Source organism: Colletotrichum tamarilloi, assembly GCF_030869305.1.
Source record: "Colletotrichum tamarilloi strain Tom-12 chromosome Unknown Scaffold_9.1, whole genome shotgun sequence".
Taxonomy (NCBI): domain Eukaryota; kingdom Fungi; phylum Ascomycota; class Sordariomycetes; order Glomerellales; family Glomerellaceae; genus Colletotrichum; species Colletotrichum tamarilloi.
This window is the reverse complement of record NW_026849392.1, coordinates 832,769-851,992: the sequence shown is the minus strand read 5'-3', so window position 1 is coordinate 851,992 and position 19,224 is coordinate 832,769. Positions and strand designations below refer to the sequence as shown.

At 53.7% G+C, this 19,224-nt stretch overlaps 5 protein-coding genes across 5 annotated transcripts; 1 reads left to right on the top strand and 4 right to left on the bottom strand.

Moving 5' to 3' along the window:
* Positions 1–1,141: 1,141 nt before the first annotated feature.
* CTAM01_04021 (formate-tetrahydrofolate ligase) lies at positions 1,142–4,191 on the top strand (the record flags this gene model as incomplete). The annotated part of the gene is made up of 5 exons (XM_060520051.1): positions 1,142–1,265; positions 1,328–1,348; positions 1,411–1,448; positions 1,503–4,030; positions 4,083–4,191. 5 exons carry the CDS (start codon positions 1,142–1,144, stop codon positions 4,189–4,191), a joined length of 2,820 nt encoding a protein of 939 aa, XP_060385472.1.
* Positions 4,192–6,213: 2,022 nt separating this feature from the next.
* CTAM01_04020 (ferric reductase like transmembrane component) lies at positions 6,214–8,194 on the bottom strand (the record flags this gene model as incomplete). The annotated part of the gene is made up of 4 exons (XM_060520050.1): positions 6,214–6,758; positions 6,819–7,693; positions 7,760–7,921; positions 7,983–8,194. 4 exons carry the CDS (start codon positions 8,192–8,194, stop codon positions 6,214–6,216), a joined length of 1,794 nt encoding a protein of 597 aa, XP_060385471.1.
* A 2,673-nt stretch (positions 8,195–10,867) lies between these two features.
* On the bottom strand, positions 10,868–11,571 carry CTAM01_04019 (uncharacterized protein; the record flags this gene model as incomplete). Its single annotated transcript, XM_060520049.1, has 2 exons — positions 10,868–11,251; positions 11,569–11,571. The coding sequence occupies 2 exons, from the start codon at positions 11,569–11,571 to the stop codon at positions 10,868–10,870; spliced, it is 387 nt and encodes a 128-aa protein (XP_060385470.1).
* Positions 11,572–12,896: 1,325 nt separating this feature from the next.
* On the bottom strand, positions 12,897–17,408 carry CTAM01_04018 (uncharacterized protein; the record flags this gene model as incomplete). The annotated part of the gene is made up of 1 exon (XM_060520048.1): positions 12,897–17,408. One exon carries the CDS (start codon positions 17,406–17,408, stop codon positions 12,897–12,899), a length of 4,512 nt encoding a protein of 1,503 aa, XP_060385469.1.
* Positions 17,409–17,921: 513 nt separating this feature from the next.
* CTAM01_04017 (uncharacterized protein) lies at positions 17,922–18,578 on the bottom strand (the record flags this gene model as incomplete). The annotated part of the gene is made up of 1 exon (XM_060520047.1): positions 17,922–18,578. The coding sequence occupies one exon, from the start codon at positions 18,576–18,578 to the stop codon at positions 17,922–17,924; it is 657 nt and encodes a 218-aa protein (XP_060385468.1).
* Positions 18,579–19,224: the final 646 nt, after the last annotated feature.

Here is a 19,224-nt window from a genome sequence, read left to right as displayed (position 1 = left end):
CGGACCCTTTGGCTCAACTACGTGAAGCTCATGGTAGTTTCACATGCGCTTTACCGAGACAGTCTTTTTTGCGAAAGAGAAATCAGACCGTCCGGACCACCGTCGTTTGTTTCTTTGTCTTGTCTTGTTTCCTGTACCATATTTGTATCACTCACCCCGTTGCCTCTTTTCCCTTGTTGGGCACGTCAATTCATTCGATCCATCTTCTTACCCGTTCAGTCTTGATTGGTTTCTCAATTGTGTGTGTTTTTTTCCAAAACATATCATTTACGGGAGCCTCCCTCAACCATAAACAAACCTCCAAAGCAACTGCGTACTTAGCTTACTTTATATAATACCCACAACTCGACTTCTTATCGATCGGGTTTGCCGCCGGCTTCGGAGACTCGCCCGAAAATTTTCGACCTGCCACAAACGGCTGATCCTTCCATTTTCACTGGGACTCACTCGCACAGAGTCTGCATAGCCAGGACCAGCCTACCAGGGAACCTCAACAGTCATAGGTACGACTCACACGCACGCGATCTGGGAGTCACAGGGCCCTATCGTTTAGCTCCACCCAAGGGAAGATCGAAGCCAGCAAGGGACACACCACCAAGGCCCTAAGGGAGACAGACGCTTCACCCTCATCTCGGTATTCGGCATGTCGTCTATCAGCCAGTTGAAAGGCCCTCAGAGGCTGTCTTGGACAACACGCCGCATGGCCATGCCCAACAAGTCTCAGCTTCGGCTGAGAACCCGCGGGTTGCCCTCGAGAGCACCATCGGCCACTCACAACCCATCGTCACTGTCCCGAAAGAACCAAACCTCCCCTTCCCGCCGGTCACTTCTGAACCTTGGGGTAGATACGGGTCGTTCCCCATCTGGCCGTCGGCCCTGCAGCGCGCTAAATCCCGACTTGCACCGCTGCCCACCACCCCTCATTCTCGCTGCTCCCGCTTACACCCAACTTGCGCGCTTGACTTCGGTGCCCGTCCCGACATTTTCATCTTCTTCCCATCATCCCAAAAACTTCGCGTTTGGACACCTGCGAGGACAAGTTGCATCTCTGGTTTCTTGGCAATCCCCCCGTCCATTCATTGCAAGGGCCCCGGGTTCCTACGATTCGATTTCCCAAAATAGGTCCTTTGCAACCTCAGCCATGGTCGCCAACAAGATCGATGGCACTGCCGTCGCCAAGAAGATTCGGGAGTCCATTGCCAGCGACATTCTCGAGAAGCAAAAGGCGAACCCTAGGTTCCAGCCTCGCCTGACCATCATTCAAGGTATTTCTTATCGCCTTCGGAACTCGTCATACCTTCGCAGTGCTGACAATACTCTTCCACAGTCGGTGACAGATCGGACTCAAGTATGTCGTACTTCGTCATTTACCCCACCATGAAATTTATCACGATGCTCACAACCCCGCAGGCACCTATGTGCGCATGAAGCAGAAGGCCGCAAAGGAGGTAAGACATGTCACTGACACCCTAGGTCCACTGACCAATGATTAACATGGTTAGGCAAATGTTGATTGTGAATTGGTCAACTTCCCCGAGTCCATCTCTGAGCCCGAGCTCCTGGATCGCATCTACCGCCTCAACGACGACCCTGCCGTTCACGGTATCTTGGTTCAGCTCCCCATCCCGAAGCACCTCGATGAGTACGTCATCACATCTGCCGTTGCAGACGAGAAGGATGTCGATGGCTTCGGCACCAGGAACATCGGCGAGCTTGCCAAGAAGGGTGGCCGCCCTTTCTTCATCCCTTGCACTCCTAAGGGTGTGATGGTTTTGTTGAAGGAGGCTGGAGTCGACGTGAAGGGCAAGAACGCTGTTGTCCTTGGACGCAGTGATATCGTTGGCAGCCCTGTCAGCTACCTGCTTCGCAACGCCGACGCGACTGTTACCGTGTGCCACTCCAAGAGCCAAGACTTGGAGGCACACCTCAAGGCGGCGGACATTGTCATTGCGGCCATTGGCCAGCCCGGATTCGTCAAGGGCGAGTGGCTCAAGCCTGGTGTTGTTGTGATTGATGTCGGTACCAACTACGTCCCCGATGCCTCCAAGAAGTCTGGCCAGCGCCTCGTCGGAGACGTCGACTATGACTCCGCTGCCGAGGTTGCTTCCCACATCACCCCTGTTCCGGGTGGTGTTGGTCCCATGACCGTTGCTATGCTTCTGTCCAACGTCGTCGAGTCTACGGTAAAGTCGTTCGAGAAGCAAAAACAGAGAAAGATCTCTCCTCTGCCGCTGCACCTTAAGGAGCCTGTCCCCTCCGACATTGAGGTCTCCAGAGCCCAGAACCCCAAGCAAATCACTCGCCTGGCCAAGGAGGTCGGCATTGCATCTCATGAACTCGAGCCGTACGGAGCCTACAAGGCCAAGGTCGACTTGACTATCTTGAAGCGCCTGGAGCACCGTCGCAACGGCAAGTACGTTGTCGTTACGGGTATCACCCCCACGCCTCTTGGTGAGGGCAAGTCGACCACCACGATGGGTATCGCTCAAGCCCTTGGCGCCCACCTTGGCCGCGTTACCTTCGCCAACGTCCGCCAGCCTAGTCAGGGGCCTACCTTTGGTATCAAGGGTGGTGCCGCTGGTGGTGGTTATGCCCAGGTTATCCCCATGGACGAGTTCAACCTCCACTTGACTGGAGACATCCACGCCATCACTGCGGCAAACAACCTGCTCGCCGCTGCGATTGAGACTCGCATGTTCCACGAGAACACCCAGAAGGATGGTCCTCTCTACAAGCGTCTTGTGCCCGCCAAGGGCGGTAAGAGAGTGTTCCCGCCGGTCTTCTTGCCCCGTCTTAAGAAGCTCGGCATCGACAAGACGAACCCCGACGACCTTACCGCTGATGAGATCCGCCGTTTCGCTCGCCTCGACATCGACCCCGAGACCATCACCTGGAGACGAGTTCTGGACGTCAACGATCGCCACTTGCGTGGTATCACCGTTGGCACTGCGCCGACTGAGAAGGGCCAGACCCGTGAGACTGGCTTCGACATCTCTGTTGCCAGCGAGTGCATGGCCATTCTTGCTCTCAGCACCGACCTGGCTGATATGCGTAAGCGTCTGGGCAGCATGGTTATTGCTAGCTCCAGAGCTGGTGACCCTGTCACCTGCGACGACATTGGCGCTGGCGGCGCTCTCACTGCCCTGATGAGAGACGCCCTGAAGCCCAACCTGATGCAAACCTTGGAGGGAACTCCTGTGTTTGTGCACGCTGGTCCTTTTGCCAACATCAGTGTTGGCAACAGCTCCATTCTGGCTGACAAGATGGCCCTGAAGATTGTCGGTACCGAGCCTGATGAGGACCACTCTGAGAAGGCTGGTTTCGCCATCACTGAGGCTGGCTTTGACTTCACCATGGGTGGTGAGCGTTTCTTCAACCTCAAGTGCCGTGCCTCCGGCCTTGTTCCCGACGTTGTTGTTATCGTTGCGACCGTCCGAGCTCTCAAGGTTCACGGCGGCGGTCCCCCTATCTCCCCTGGTGCGCCTCTCAATGCTGTGTACAAGGAGGAGAATGTCGACATTCTTCGTGCTGGTTGCGTCAACTTAAAGAAGCACATTGAGAATGCCAAGCAGTACGGCATTCCCGTTGTTGTTGCCATTAACAAGTTCGTCACGGACACTGACGCTGAAATCGCTGTCATCCGTGAGGAGTCCATCGCTGCCGGTGCCGAGGATGCCATCCTGTCCAACCACTGGGCCGAGGGTGGAAAGGGCGCCATCGAGCTGGGCAAGGGTGTCATCGCCGCCAGTGAGAAGCCCAAGGACTACAAGCTTCTGTACGACCTCGAGGGAACTGTTCAGCAGCGCATCGAGGCTATCGGTCAGAAGATGTACGGCGCAGCTGCTGTTGAGTTCAGCGAGCTAGCTCAGAAGAAGGTTGATACCTACACCAGGCAAGGCTTCGGAAACCTTCCCATCTGCGTTGCCAAGACGCAGTACTCCCTGTCTCACGACCCTGAGCTGAAGGGTGCTCCTACTGGCTTCACCGTTCCCATCAGGGACGTCAGACTGGCTGCTGGTGCAGGCTACGTGTAAGTTGAGCTACCCATGAGAGAATCATTACATTTCTGACAAAAGTTACAGCTACGCGCTCGCCGCAGATATCCAGACCATCCCGGGTCTGCCCACTGCCCCTGGCTACTTGAACGTCGACGTCGACACCGAGACCGGTGAGATTGACGGCTTGTTCTAAATGTGTAGAGGGACCATCTTACGTACGACATTGTGAATTTTGGGGGCGCTTATAGAGAGAATTAATTTTTCATGGTGGGACGTGGGAAAAAAGGAAAGCGGCATTCCATTTATTCAACAAATGGCGCTGGGGAATACGGAAAGAAAGACTAAAGAAACATGCATCTGTTCAACAATGATACCTCCTCTCGGACTCTTAGATAGACCGAATACAAGAATACAAGACTATTCACGTTCAAAGAGAGTAAAGGCCTGATTCTGCTCGTTGGTGCCACTTCTCCCCTCCTATCCTTCTTCCTATGACTCGACCGCTTGAAGCGGTGTACAATGTTTGCGCCCTAGGTATCGCCAAAGAGGCGTGCTCAGCAGTAGGCGTACCCAACAACTTCGGAGCCGAAGACTTTAACATAATCGGCCGACATCAAGAAGCCCCGGCAACGACTCCCGATGCCATCTCAAATCAAATTGCTAACCTCCCCGACGAGGCTTCCCAAAACGGGTGTACCTACCACATAAATCGCCCAAACTAGATCATCGTAACTTTCTTCTCCCTCTAGCATTTCCATCGCGGAGGCTCATTGCCCGCTTTCTCGAAGTAGTCAGCGGGAGTCGGTGTGTATGTTGGGGGGACCGTGATTTAGTCGTTTCATCGGGGAGCCAGAATAGAGTTACGGGAAGCGATGCTCCGTTTTTTGTGGTCATGCTCAATTCCGGTCGCGCCTGGAGATGAGATGTATGGGATTCCGCGATTGGAGGTACCATGTAAGGCGGCGGCTGCGTCGGCAGTGTCATTGCGACATTAGTATTCTTTGATCCAGCGGCACGGTGAGTTAGTTACCTTTGTGCGTGAGGCCTTTGGCCGGCGTGGTCCCGGTTTCTGGTGGAAGCTGTCGTGGCAAGCTTGGAAGCGATTTTCGTCTCGGGCCGGCTCGAGTTGTCTGGTTCTCGTGGGTTTCGAGTTCATATCCTCCTTTACCTCCCTCCGTCTCGACACCCTCTCTTCTACGCTCTCGCTGCTCGCCGTCTCGCGCGGCTTGGGTAAGCGGAGATTATTGGAATCTGTTGTAGCTACTGGGAAAGGATGACCCGGGATCGTGATACTCTTGAATCGGCTACTCATGCAGGGTGCGCATTCTAAACGACCTCTGGGGTGTTTGGTTTATCGATCGATTCTAAACTCAAGCTGAACTCGAGGACTTCATATTGTTTAGTCCAATGGCTTTATCACGCGAAAGTGACTCGGTGATAATAGACCGTCGGCGAGTATCCTGTTTTTCCACGGCTAAGGGGGGTTTGATCTAAAGTTCGACATAGTCATGGATGCTCCGAGGGAAAAGCCCTCGGCGGGGTATCACGATCCGGACATCAGACGACCGTTGGAAACTTCTTCATCATTATCTGTATTTGCCCCAACCACATCGGCTGTCAAACCTTCGAAGAGCTTACCAAATCTGTCCTCAGAGTTTACAAAACTTTAGATTAATCTACGAAACATAAACTATTCCACACTCCCATACTCCACACTGAAACCCAAAGGGGTAAGGTACATGACATGCATAAGAGGATGCTATCACATAGGAATCGAGTAGGAGATTTGGGTTTCCCAATTGTCCATTGTTCTATGAATCATCGAAAGCTACAGTGTGGCCACCGAGGCCAAGCTTCTGTAAGAGGGTATGAACGCGCGCGCGACGACAATGACCGGGCGGCAGCTACCTAGCAGAACGATATCTCTTTGACCAAACCCTAAGAAAGGATCCAATCCCTATGTCCTCTGTTCTTTTTGTTGCCAAGCTGCTGCCGCATAAAAACAAAAAGAAGAGCAAAACCAGAAGGCCGTTCCTGTACCCGTATATACTCCAACACCATACAAAGAGACCAAAGGAGATCAAAGTATGCACACGAAGAACTTCGTGGAGTGACGCCAGTGATATGAGCCAGTAAGGATGTTGACGACAATAAAGCCATGCTAAACCACTCGCTCGTAACTCAGGATGCATCTCCCACGGACAGCTGTCACGAATTACCAGCCAAACTGCTCGCAGTGAAGCTCCACGGCTGGACCAGATGTGCGGATGCACCTGGCAGTCGTATTGCGGACCTGCGTCATCAGGCTCTCAGGGCCACAGCCCATGACGAGAACTCGCTCGCCAGAGGGCGTCTCATCAATAGCATTCTGGATGATCTTGGCGACGTCGGGGCGTCCGTAGTGAACAGGGATACCGCCCAAGCTGTTCAAAGCTCCGTTCTGCTGGATGGTGGGAGACGAAGGCGATGTGGCATCGGACTCAAAACCGGACTTCTCGGGGTCGGACACGGTGCGAGTGTTGATACGAGGAGGCTGCTGAGGAACGCCGTTGGTGGTCTCGAACTTCTCAGATGAAGGGGTGAAGGGCGTCGATGCCTCAGACGAGATGGTGCCCGAGCGGGATCGATCCTCCTTGGAAGAGCCAGGAGTCTGGGAAGAGGAGCCCTGACTTCCAGGCGCGCGGGTGACGTAGAGTTGGATGTCAGCACCGAGGGCCTGACGAATAGTGGAAAGGTGACCGGCGAACCACTCGAGACGAGCTGAGAGATCTGATTAGTTTGGGAGTTTGGGAGACAAAGTTAATCGCGAAATGTACTTACCGGGATCCTTGACCATCCAGACAAAAGTGACACTCGGCATAGATCCCTGTGCGACCTTCTTGAACAGGTTGAGGACCGTGCCAACAGTGAAGCTGGCTCCACTACCTCCAGCGACGAGTATGATCTTGTTGTACTCGGAAGGGTTGGGGAACGTTCCATAGGAGCCCTCAACGGAAGCCTTGAGGGTTGCACCGGGGTTCTGGACTGCGTATTCGTGGAGCTCGCGGGTGAAGCCATCGTACGAGTTGATGACAAACTCGAGAGGGTTCATGGCGGCAATGGTGAAAGGGTGCATCTCCAGAGCACGGATCTTGGGAACCCATAGGAAGCAGTGTTCTCCAGAACTTGCGCCAACGGGGGCCTTCTTGAGGATGATGCGAGTGCCACCGTGGGGGAGCGGGTAGACGGTTGCGTTGTTGTTGAAGCTGTAGAGCACGACGCGAATGAATCTCACAACGCGGTCCGCAACCCAGATACCAGCAGCAACAGCCGTAATGATGATGATCTTCTTGCTAAGTTCGGGCTGGTGAAGGCCGACGAGAACCATCGAAATTGCGAAGAAGGACACGTGAAGAATGTAGAAGAGCTCATAGTACCACAATCGTACGATGGCTCCGGCGAGCACAAGAGAAAGGAATGTGAACCCGGAGGCTATGCCGTAGATTTCTTCAGCAACACGAAGGCGTGCCATGTTACCAGCCTCGATGAAGTAGGCGGAGTATGTGGCACCGTGGACAATGATAAGGACCATGGTGATGTATCCGGCGATTTGGTGCAAGACATTGAGCCTCTCGTAAGACCAAGCGGTTAGGAAGCCGAGAGGAGTGTTCTTCAGGCTGAGGAAGACCACGAAGGCGATGTTGGCGATGGACAGCCTGTAAAGGATCAGTTTCTGGTGTTTCCAAAGATGCTAATGGTATTCGAGGCTTTGTAAAACCTACCATCCTGCGCGAGCCGCAATGACCGTGAGATAGGGAAGAGCGGAGGCGTCGATGTGAGTGAATAGCAGGGCGATGTTGATTACGAGGTAGCTAAGAGCTACAACGAAGTGGCCGGTGGATGGCAGGGCAGGAAACTTGTAGACGGTGACTCTTCGGATGGATCTATGTGGTGGTCAGTAATTTTATGCGACAAAGTACAAGCTGATTTATTCTCGAGTCTTACCGTGACACAAAGAGGAACGGCTTTGCCAGACCAGATAGCTTCGTATTAAGACCGGCCTTTGAAGCACCACGACGACCAAGATGGAAGACGATGAAGAGGCCCATGATAGAAGCCAGGGCGATGGCGAAGTAAATCATCGCCTCCTGGTTCAGCTTCGTCCGCTTTGCGAAGAGCAAAGGGTAAGCTGAGGGGCCACTAGCTCCTCCAGCCATTTTTGCGCGTAGTCGTGCGGATGAGTGAGCAATTTGAGGCTATTCGCAGTCTGGAGAAGGGATGGAGGATTAGCGCGGTGAGCAAGGTTGTCGTCGTGAGTTGAAGTGAATCGAAAGGACGGATGAGAAGCGGGAATGTGCCAAGTTTATAACAAGAAGGTATTGTTATGATGTGTTGACGAGGGTGTGAAAGAAGACTCGTTGATAAGAATGGCGCGGAGGGTCTCAGAGTATTGTGATGAAGAGGGAGGATACTTACTCGGGACGCGGCAGTGGGAGGTGTGTGTGAAGTAGAAAAAACCTGGAAGACCCCCGTTTGCGGCAAGCGGGAGCGGGAGAGGGTGAGGAAGAATAAAGTGAAGCGTTGTGTACCGGAGATAATATTGAGGTGAGGTGAATATGTGTGAAGGAGGGGGGACCAGGTGGTGGTGGTGGTGGTGGAGGTTGGCCCGGGTAGGTTGAGTAAGTAGGGAAGGAGGTCAGGTACACAGTCCAGGTCGTGCCTTCCTTGAGATTTTAGATTCATCCCACCCTTGTGGCTTAGAATCGATCTTATTTTAAGGTAAGGTAGAAAGAAAGAAAAATAATAGCCAACCCTGAATATTACGAGACTGTAAGGTTTGGCAGAGCGGATCTGTCTGGGAAGGAGTTGCTACTACCTGATTCTTTCCCTAGAGCGTACCTTCCTTGCCTTTTCCCTATACCTCCCTACCGATTCCTATCTCTTCCTTCATCTTGTACTTTTGAGATGTATCTGATGATGAAGAGGGGCGTTGAAAAACTCTGAAAAAAGGCGTCGAGTCCTGCCACTCTATGTAACTCATACGTGAACTTACACAAGTCGTCTGCATGCCCCACTTACACGCTGTCCTTGGATGAATGCGGTCTACCGACGTAGTTCCCGTGGCTTGACCCGCGTGGCTTTTTCTCCCACTCACCCTTATTATTTTTTTCTTTTCCTGATCATCCCCTCTTTTCCTGATCGCAGCTGGACTTCAGATAGCAGGGCAAACGTTCAGATAAGAAAGAAGAGGGAGGGTATCACCGTCAGACTCGAGGGCGATCAGCCCAAGGTTGCCCCGATGAAAATGTTGCAATGATAGCCGTCGGATTGTGTCTTCAGTCTAGACCTTCCCTTCGCGGCCGGCCACCCGCTTCACATGGTACCCTCTCTCAATTTGTTGGCCCTCTCATGTTGCTTTGCTTACAACGCACTTACACAACGGTGGTCCCAAAGACCTGTACATACCAGGGACCGACTGCCCAGCTCCATAAACATCCATGTGAGACAAGCGCCACGTTCCCCAGATAAGTCGATCCGTTGAAGTCTCGACAAAAAAAAACAGGGACTCCCCCCTCTCACACGGTAGGGTAGCTACATCTCTCTCGTCCAGCCCCGAGACTCGAAGATGCCAAGCAAAAGAATAACAAGCCTTGGTTCATGTGGAGAGCCTCGAGCCGCTCCTGGACAGCTGCGTCGTACGGCCGCTGAGTAAAAGAGCTCAGACACCGTACGTGTACACATATCGCCGCTCCATGCCAATGCCCAATGGCGAGATAGCCAACCCCATCTTCGACGAGGGTCCTTTTCGATGCCGGTAGCCGGTGTAACTTTCACGCCATCTTGTTCTCCGCAGCTGGAGCAGGCGCAGCAGCAGGGCGGGAGGGGAGCTTGGACAGCGGTAAGCGGGAAGGGAGGCGAGAAGAAAAGACGGGGGAAATTGTTTGCCAGGGAAGGTCTCACGGATCGTGGATCTAGATTAATATGGATTCCCCTACGAGGATTTGAGAATTTGAGAAACAGAGAGGGCCGTATGGTCTAGCTCCATAGAGCCTGGACTAGCTGTTTTGGTTTGGTCAGCTTGACAAAGCACTCTACGTTTCTTTTGCGTTGCGATGGAAAAGACCATGGTCCATAGACGAGGTACTTTTGTGTAGGGTACATACTATGGCAAGGAAAGGGTAGGCGAGCAAAGTTCGTTGAGGTTAAAGTAGAGTGGTCCGTCACGCCTATGATGAACAGCCCCTCGACCCCACCGTTGTCTGCAGCATGCCGTGAACCGCCGCCAGGACTCGGACGGGGCCTCGCTGCACAGCACACAGCCAAAGACGGAAGCACGGGGGTCGTTGACACAATTTGGGTGAATCGAGCCAAACCGCAAAAAGAAACGAGACAACGCCAAGGAGAGACAGAATCCGCCTCACAAGCCAGACACTGTCATGGCCGAGGGCTGAGGGCTGAGTGAAAGCCAGGCGCCCGGCTCCAAAATACATCCAGATAGTAGCATCCAGTGTGGAGCTCTGGTATCAGCGTGCCTATCTGCATCTTGCAGATAGATTGACTTGCCTAGATGGGATAGAAACATGATTGCAAAGGCCCTCGTACGGGCCGTGTTTTTCGGGTACAAGTTGGAGCCCAAAAATCCCTTGTGAGAGAGATCCTTGGAATGTCTTGTCAGCAGCAAATCTTGTCGACCTCCTCAAAGTCACCTGCTAAAAGGGTGACCCTGGTCCCCCTTGACCTTGCTGCATTAGGCCGTGATCCGTTAGTCGTGATCTTCGCCATAGTCCACCCGCGTCTAATCCCCGAGAGGGTAAGTCGTCAAGGGCTTGCTTGACAGGCCCCGTGTTTTCGCTTGGAAACGGCACCGTTCCAGTGGGGGTTTCCTCGACTTACACGCCGCCTCCGGGGACGGGATGAACTAGAGGTGCCAGGGCCTGACGGGAGAGCGCGGGAGGACGGGACATGAAGTGAGTGGCGTGGACCTGGCCTGGCCAGTGCTGGACTACACTCGTCGTCGTCCACTTCAATCCGTAGTTTGACAGTCCGTCAAGAACTCTTAGTGATATGTGACGCGACGCGGCTGGCCAAAGTGTGCTTCCAGCCAGCTTAGACTCGTCACATTGCACAGCTGGCTGGTGCTCGTTGCCGCCATCGCCGGAAGCAGCCGCGCGCGCTGCGTCAGTAGGGCAAAGACTGCCTTCATACATACAACTCGAAGCGACAGCGTTGATGTACGTTAAAGTCAGCCGGCGAGGGTGTCCAATGAGATGGAGCTAGGTCGAGCAATCTAATCAATCTGTTGTAGAAGGCGGCGGCGAATGGCATGAGGTAGGCTTTCGGTCGGTGACACTCCCCAAGCCGTCTAGCCAGAGTGGGCGGGCAAATAGCTGCTCCGAGGCCAGGATGCCGTTGTATCGTGCTCATTTGCGTAGCATCGCGTGTACCAGACTTTGTCGCGTAACGACTTGCCCGTTTCTCTCGCTCGTGCGTCTGGCTCCGATAGTCTGGTAGCCTTGGTAGAGGTCTGATTCATCTTCAAAAGACAAATGTCTTGGCGAAAGCAGCCGCTGCCTTGCAAATCCACGCGTACCATACCGGAGGGCAAGCGATACGCCGGATCCGGAACGATGCAATTCCGTCTAGCGGGCTGGCAGATTACCGTTGACTTTGTTGGGCGTCATGGATCTGGTGCTTCCGTTGCTTCTCGAGCTGTCACTTTGCGGAACAACTCACTCGTTCTCTGGAGTACAGAGTTGCTCATCCACGTGTTCTCGGGCGTGATTTGAGGTGAAAGTGCGGAGACGATGGGAAGCGGCAGGTTCTGAGGCACGCCAAAATGCAGTCGTTTTCGTTGGGTGCCAGAACCCAAAGGTGCCTCCGTCACAACAGATGCAGCTAAGCATGATGTGCCTAGATCGTGCCTGTCTTTGCGTGCCACTCACATCATCTTTCAGTGATGAGAAAGCCACACCCCTTGACCATTCCAGGTCCACGTTTGGGCTGAGACAGTTGACGTGCGCACTGGCGACGCAGGTTGAGGCTCGTGTACATGCCGTTCCCGAGACAAGATCCAGATCTGTCTGGCCTGGTACTGATTGCTGAGGGTGGATCGGTTTGAGTTGACCTATGACTTGAATATACAAGCGGGAGAGGCGCAAAAGGCTGAGTCGGAAGGAAGAGTCATGTTGGACCTATTGGCAGCAGGGCGCAGTTGCGCTGGTATCAGTGCCACGAAGAGGGAGCCCGGAGAAGAGAAGCAGGAGAGGAATGCAATGGTGTGGTGAACAATCCACCCGCGCGGGTAACTACGCTAAACGAGGAAAGGACTCAGGAGAAGTAGATAGCAAGGTACATCCCTCAATGCGATGCCAAGGCTTCGATGGTAGTATCTCAGTAACTACTGGCAATCTCAATCCCCAGTCTTCCTCCTCCCGGCCCCACCATCCGCTTTCTCGACATCAATTTGACTTCACTCGCCTGCCCACCACTACCGACGTCAACCTAGACGACACACACTTCCGCATTTGTCATTGGCAGATTCCAACGTTCACTCAAGGCCGCCTTCATCAACATACTTCGCTGCCCTGGTCAACGGGGAAACACATGAATCAGCTGGCCGCGCGGATGCAGAGACAGAGACAGAGACAAACGCCACTTCACCTATCGACTCTAACTCTAGGAACAGGATCTCAACATCGTTACAAGTGACTAACACCACGCGGCGATAGCAGCCAGGTCTTTGTAGATTGCAAATCGATGGCGAAAAACAAACAAGCATCCGGTATGCATTCTCATTTGCTCCTTTCTGGGGCCAACCCGACATCAAAACCGCTTTGCAGATCATCATCCTCTTGCAGAATTCTCTCTAGTCGAAGCGTACGCAATCTCTTTACCGGACACATCCGCTGTCGCGCGAGCCTACACTGGGGACGATACCTTGAACGTCTCTCCAAATCGCTGAAGCACCTCGGACGCCTCCTGCGTCAACTCTATCTCCGCCGGCCTCGAACCATCTGACTCCATAAAGTTATGGAACATGAGTCCACCATCAGTCTGGTGCTTTGGACAGAGGCGAGGTTTAAACTTGCAGTCGCAAGCGGAAGCGTCGTCAGCTCTTTCGTTTAGCTGTACCTCCAGACTGTTCTGCAAGGAACTCCATGGCTTCTTGATCTCTCCTGCGTCTTCAGAAGCCGTCGCTTGCTCGAACAATGCCCTGGCGACCTTGCGCCTCTCTGAGGCATTAGCTTCGAGCCCTTCGATCTTTCCAAGCTCAAGATTGGCGTACGATCTGAGGAGATTGATGGATCGCCAAACCTCTGCTGTTTGGGCTTCTGTCTGCCAAGCACCCAAGTTGCTATTCCACTCGTGGAGCACTTCAAGCAAGTTGAATGCTCTCTGCAAGCTGTGCAAATCCCTCTGTTCGAGTGCTGCTATGATTTCCTTTTTCCTTCTCACAAAATCCGCTAGCCTCCAGAAGTTGGGCACATCAGCGTTGATGCCCTCCTTTGCTTTGGTGTCAGGCCACAGGACACTCTGTATGATATCTGGCAGAGTCTTCCTCGTTTGTTGGTCTCCAAATATGCGATATGATTCTGACCGTGCCTTGCTAAGCGCAGCCATCAGCTCTGCCCGCAGGTAAGAAGCTCTGTCACTTTGTTGAGCATCAGAGCCGGCGTTATCCACAGCCCTGGGAATAGTCATGTACGATGTCCACTTCATCGCTTCGCTCTTAGCTTGAAGCTTAATTTGAAGCTCTTGGGTTTGTCGTGCAAGTTCTGCCAGTTCGTTTTCGCTCTCTTCCTTTGCCGTCTCTAAAGCCGCGAGCTTATCTGTGGTCTTTTGACGTTGCTCCTCCAAAGCGTTGTTCTGGGCTTCGAGATTGCGAAGTTCCGTCTCTTGCGTCTCCCGTTCTCTGTGGAGTTCTCTGAGTCTATCCGATACAATCTGCTCCGTATTCGAATCTCGCTCTTGGGCTTCGGCCTGCATATCTTCAAGCTTGCTCTGGAAAGTGCGAACCTGTTCTCTGAGGCGATCTCTCTCCTCTTTCATGCATGACTCTACCCTGCGCGCTAGCTCGAGCTTCTCTGTCGCCTGCTGTTCTAGAGTACGCTTGGTCCGTTCCGACAACTCTTGGACTTGTCTTTGCAGCGACTTTATTAAGCGGGCTTGTTTTTCATTCTCCGGTACGTCTTTCTCGCCTGAGTCAGATTGATCGCCTGTCTTAGGAAAGGGTTTCTCGAGGTATAGTGCCATCTGGGATTTGAGCTCGAGGATGGCGTCAGCTAGTCGTTTAACAGACCTAATCGTTGTCCTCGTTTCTGCTAGCATCTTGTCCGTCGAATCGCCAGCTTGCCCCAGCTGAAGGGACATATTCAGCAAGCCGACCTGGTCGGATACTCGCTTGCCATGCATCTCTAACAGGTCTACGATGCACTGCAGAGACTCGGGCACCTCTGGACGACCCAGAAGCTTCTTGTAGTTGTGAAGGGCTTCCATCGCTTCTCTGATCTTGCGCTCACTCACGGCTTCGAGTGCGCTCTCGAGCTTTAGTTTCTCATCCAGTCTGTACTTCAGTATGCGGCAATAGTCCTTAATTTCCGCAAGTCTGGCACTGATCTCCCGCTCCAGCGTGGGACACCGCAGGCACTCTGGCCTCGCCGCGGCCAGATCGAGGTTTTCCCAGGTTTTGGTAAAGGGATCTGTGAAGACGGGGCTTGGCTCAGGAGCTACCGTCGTGTCCATGAACTCTACAACCTGGCTGCCTCTAGGACTCAAGACGAATCTGACCCCATCACGGGGAGGCGGGGTTTCTTGCTGAGAGGTGGTGTTGAATGCTGGCGCCTCTGATGGGATGCTCGCCACGGGAACCCCGAGTCTCATTTCGTTGGGAGCTGAACACAGCGAATGGTTGCCGAAGGTCCCAGTCGGAGGCTGCGGCTGGAAACCCGGTGCGAGCGTAGTCGATTCGCGAGCGTGTTGCGCAGCGTAGTCCAGGCTGCTAGCATATCTCTGGCGCACCTCCAACCGCTGTGTCGCGATCTTGGTAAAGGCCATGACGGCAGACCTACGCTCGTCATTATCACGCTTGACCTGGTCATCGAGGATCCTGAGAGAATCGACCAGATCCTTGTTGTCGATCTGGAACATCCGCTGCACCTGGTCCCCTTGATGTCTGGCCCCGACATACTCGTTCACCTCCCTGCTGTTCTTCGCCATGTCTCTAAGGACGCCGTTCAGCTGTTCGAGGTCCTGTTGTAGAATCTCTCCACTATCGCTGATTCTGTTCTCAATGATCTCCTCGGTGCTGCGGTGATCGAGGGCCAGCACGCGCGCCGTCTCAAGGAAAGTCTCCCAACGTCTTGCGTCCCTGGAGCACCCACTCATCACCACCACGCCTGGTATGTGGCCCCAGTGATCGCCATTACGCGTGAGAGTCTGCTGGATAAACTCATGCTGCCTCCTTACAGACCCATCCAGCTGCCTCCAGGCCCTCTCCATCCTCTCCGCCGCGCACTTCACCTCCACCTCGTCGAGCTTCTCCATGACGGCATCCATGTCCTGCCGATACGTCAGCCGCAGCCGCGCCTCCTCCTGTGCAGAGGTATACATCAGCCGGCAGAGCTGGTGAATGATGCGGTTCACAAATGGGACCTTGACCCACGTCCGCCCCTGCATCCACTCCAGCAGCGCGGAAATCATGCCGTCGTTGGATGTCTCGAGGTCGAAGAGGGCGTAGTAGTCGTCCGAGGACATGCTCTCCCCTGTCGCCTTTTCGAACTCTTCCTTGCGGAGCCGGGCCGCCACGTCGCGGGTGTAGCGCTGGTACCGGAGGCGGCTCGAGAGCATCGTCTGGAACTCGGGGGGCATCGTCTCGAACGTGTCATTCCAGACTTGGATGATCATCCTGCGCTCCTCTTCGCCGCCGGGGAGGGGCTGCGGGCGGATGAAGATGTGTGTGCGGGCTGGAGCGCCCGGAGGCGGGACCTTGATGCGGCGGAGGGTGAAGCCCGCGCCGGAGCGGCCTGGCTCGTTGTTGTATGCGCCTAGACCGGCGGAGAGCAGACGGCGGCGTTGATGGTTATGGACCGGGGGTGGCGGCTGGACTATGGTGTCTGTTGACGAGGACCGGGAGCCATGCCGTCGTTGGTTCTGGATGGGAGTGGAGGGCGAGACCGGCTCATTGGATCTCATGAAGCCTGGTATGTCTCCCGGTCTAGTTGGCGTGGGAGTATGTATGATCGGTGATACAGGTGACACGTCTCGGTTTCGAGCATGGCTCTCCCCAGGAGACGTGACTGTTTGGGAAGACTCCGGTCGGCAACGTCTCGGAGCTGGAAATTCTATGTGATCTTCAGGATACGGCGGTCTCTCGTCCGTCACCTGTTGAGTGCCGTTGCGCTCTCTTTCTCTCTTTGCCCTCTCACGCGCTGCCACTAGCCCTCTCGGTGTCAAAGGTCTCACAGGTGCAGGTGAAGGGGTTTCTGAGTTGGCTGACCCCGACGCTAGGGGTTCCGCTTCCTGCAAGGCTGCCGATGGTAGGATATGAGGGTCATCATCGCCTATACCATCGTCCTTGCCATTTCCAATGACATTGTTCCTCGGGCCAGTCTCTGTCGAAAGAGGACGTTGAGGGGAGGGTTTGTTTGCTCTTCCGAGCACGGCACTCATCGACTGCGAGTCCAATGCTTCTTCGATCGACAAAGAGTATAAGGGACGATTATAGACTGCTCCGAGTGCAGTCCCAGGACCGGGATTCTGGTGAAAGCGATCAGAATCGGCAGCGGTAGCTTCTGTTTCCTCGCTAACTTTACGACTGGGGTCAGACCCATCGTCTTTAGAGCCCTCGTCCACCGATTCGGACTTCTTCTTGGGTGGTCGTGAGGCTATTGATGTTGACGTCGATGGTTGGAATTGTGCACGAGGGGAGGACGACGTGAGGTCGAGGGGGCTGATAATATCTGGATTGGGAACAATTGGAGCCAGCGATGTATTACACGTCTGGCCACTCCCGTTGTCTGAGATTTCAGGGGGCTTTTGCCAGGAAGGTGGTGCGATCTCGTCATCGAGTGCGGATAGTAGGCAACTGATGGCACCTGAGCCAAGTCTAGGTTTGGTATCTGTCTCGCTAGAAGACTCCGTTCCTCCGGGCTTGACTTCCTGCTCGTTCGATGACTTCGGTATCTGTTGAGAAGATGAAATTTGGCTCTGATCTGACGACGAGGTCGTTATGTGCTTCGATTCCGACTCTGGCGAGGCTTCATCGGAGGCGGTTGACGCCTGTGCTGTCATTTGCGATCTTTTTCGTACAGCGTCAGCAGAGGTTTCTTCAGCTGGTGTGGCAATTATCAAGGAGGAGGTTGTCGTGCCATCGTTTCCACTGTTCTGTGAATCACTGGGCGCCGGCGACGCTGGCTTCCCTTTCTCCGACATGACGCTTGAAATCTCCATCGGTCAGAAAGTACACAGTTTGGTGAAGTCACACTCGAGGGCCCGAGCAGAATCTAGGTCGAACGAAGAATGAGCATCAAATATTCTCAAACCTTTTAGCTTTAAGGGATCTCCTAAAGTTATCAATCTTTGGCCCAACTTTGGATGGCGTTGGATCTTCTCGTGTCTTCTGGAGACCTCATCGTGGCATCATTTGGATGCTTGATGTAAGATGATATGAGGATGATGCAAGGGAATCGCAGAACACAAAGACTTTGGTGTCTATGCTTGCTTTGAAATGAAACAGGTCGCGACATTGATAATGCCATCAAAGGACTCAATGGTTTGACTTCACAAAAGCAGCCAAAAAGGGAAAGATGAGGCAAACAACTTGTTGTTAGAGCTTTCTGACGGATCATATGAGTTTCTCAATTAGCGGCGCTCATACAAAACGCTTCCGTTTTGAAAATGTGGCTATTGTACTCGTAATTACCATCATATTCCCGCCCCTTAAACTCACAGCGTCGGCGATCTGGTGACAGATCTACCACGTACACTCCTCAAGTCAGGCAGACTCTCCCGGCTACCGACAACTTCCCCGCTGCCGTTCAAAATAAGATAGAGCCCGCTGTGACTCGCTTCGGAGTGCGTCTCATCGTCGTCGTCAATGTCGTCATTAGTATCATCGTCATCATCATAATCATAAAAGGCCTTGAGAACCAGACTCTCCTCGTCCCTAAATCGAACCATCTTCAACCCATCCTTTGTTGCTTGGCCTTCAATCTCCAGAGCGCGCCTCATGTTCCGACGCCTCACATCCTCAAACTCAATCATCGTCAGACAATCCCTCGTCAAGCCCCGGATGTTCGTCCCCGCGAACCCGACCCCCCTCACACTGGCGGCCCGGACGTATGCGGCGTGAGCCTCGCGCCAACGGCCCCAGGCACTCAGTACATGACCGCGGTACAGGTATGCGCGAGGCTCGAGGTCGAAACGGTGCAAGTGCGCCGCAATGGCAAGGGCCTGGTCTGCGGCGTTGAGAGCCTGGTGAAGCTTCAGGATGGACAGAGGCGTTTGCAGCAGAGCATAAGTGCGTAGGAGAAGGGAGTTGACGGTTTGGGCGGCGGAGTCGGCGGCAGGGGCGATGCTGTCGGATTGAGACGAGGTACTCATTAGGAAGGGAAGTTTGCTCTCTGTTTTTGTTCGGCTTGTACGTAGGCTGATGAGATTCTTTGCTTGGTGTCCTGACGAAAACGGCGATTTGCTAGTTTGGCATACCGCGAACTGTGCCGATGGGTGCTCTTCTCCCTTTGCTTGTTCTTCTTTTTGGACTTTAATGTGGTCGGAGCTTACTTTGGAACACCCAAACTCCGAGCTTTGAATTGAAGCATTCGTTTGGCTTTATTCCGAAGAAGGGGGAGAAAATATTGACGTGCAGTGTTGGGAGCTTGGTTGGCAGAGCTGAGGGTGTTGCAAGGGATGAGATTGACGTAGGACCTTTGGCTCGGGGTAAGCTGAAAGTGAATAAAGAAAGAATATCTCCGAGCTCTCACCTCCAAAATTCGGGGCAAGTACCCAGATACTCAGATCGACTCGTCGAACTTAGGTGACGAAGCAATTCGTTCGATTTGAGATTCTCAAAGTCCCTTGGCCCCCTCTCTCCGCGAGCCGGCGGAACAAGTGACGCAGGGTGTGGAATTGGGCCAAGGCTGCTGCCGCTCGTTTGTGTTGATATGGATCAGCGATTGCCGCGTTCGTCAAAGGCGTTGTATGCCAAGACCAACCGAGAAGAGGATCGAATTGCAAGAACAATGGTGGA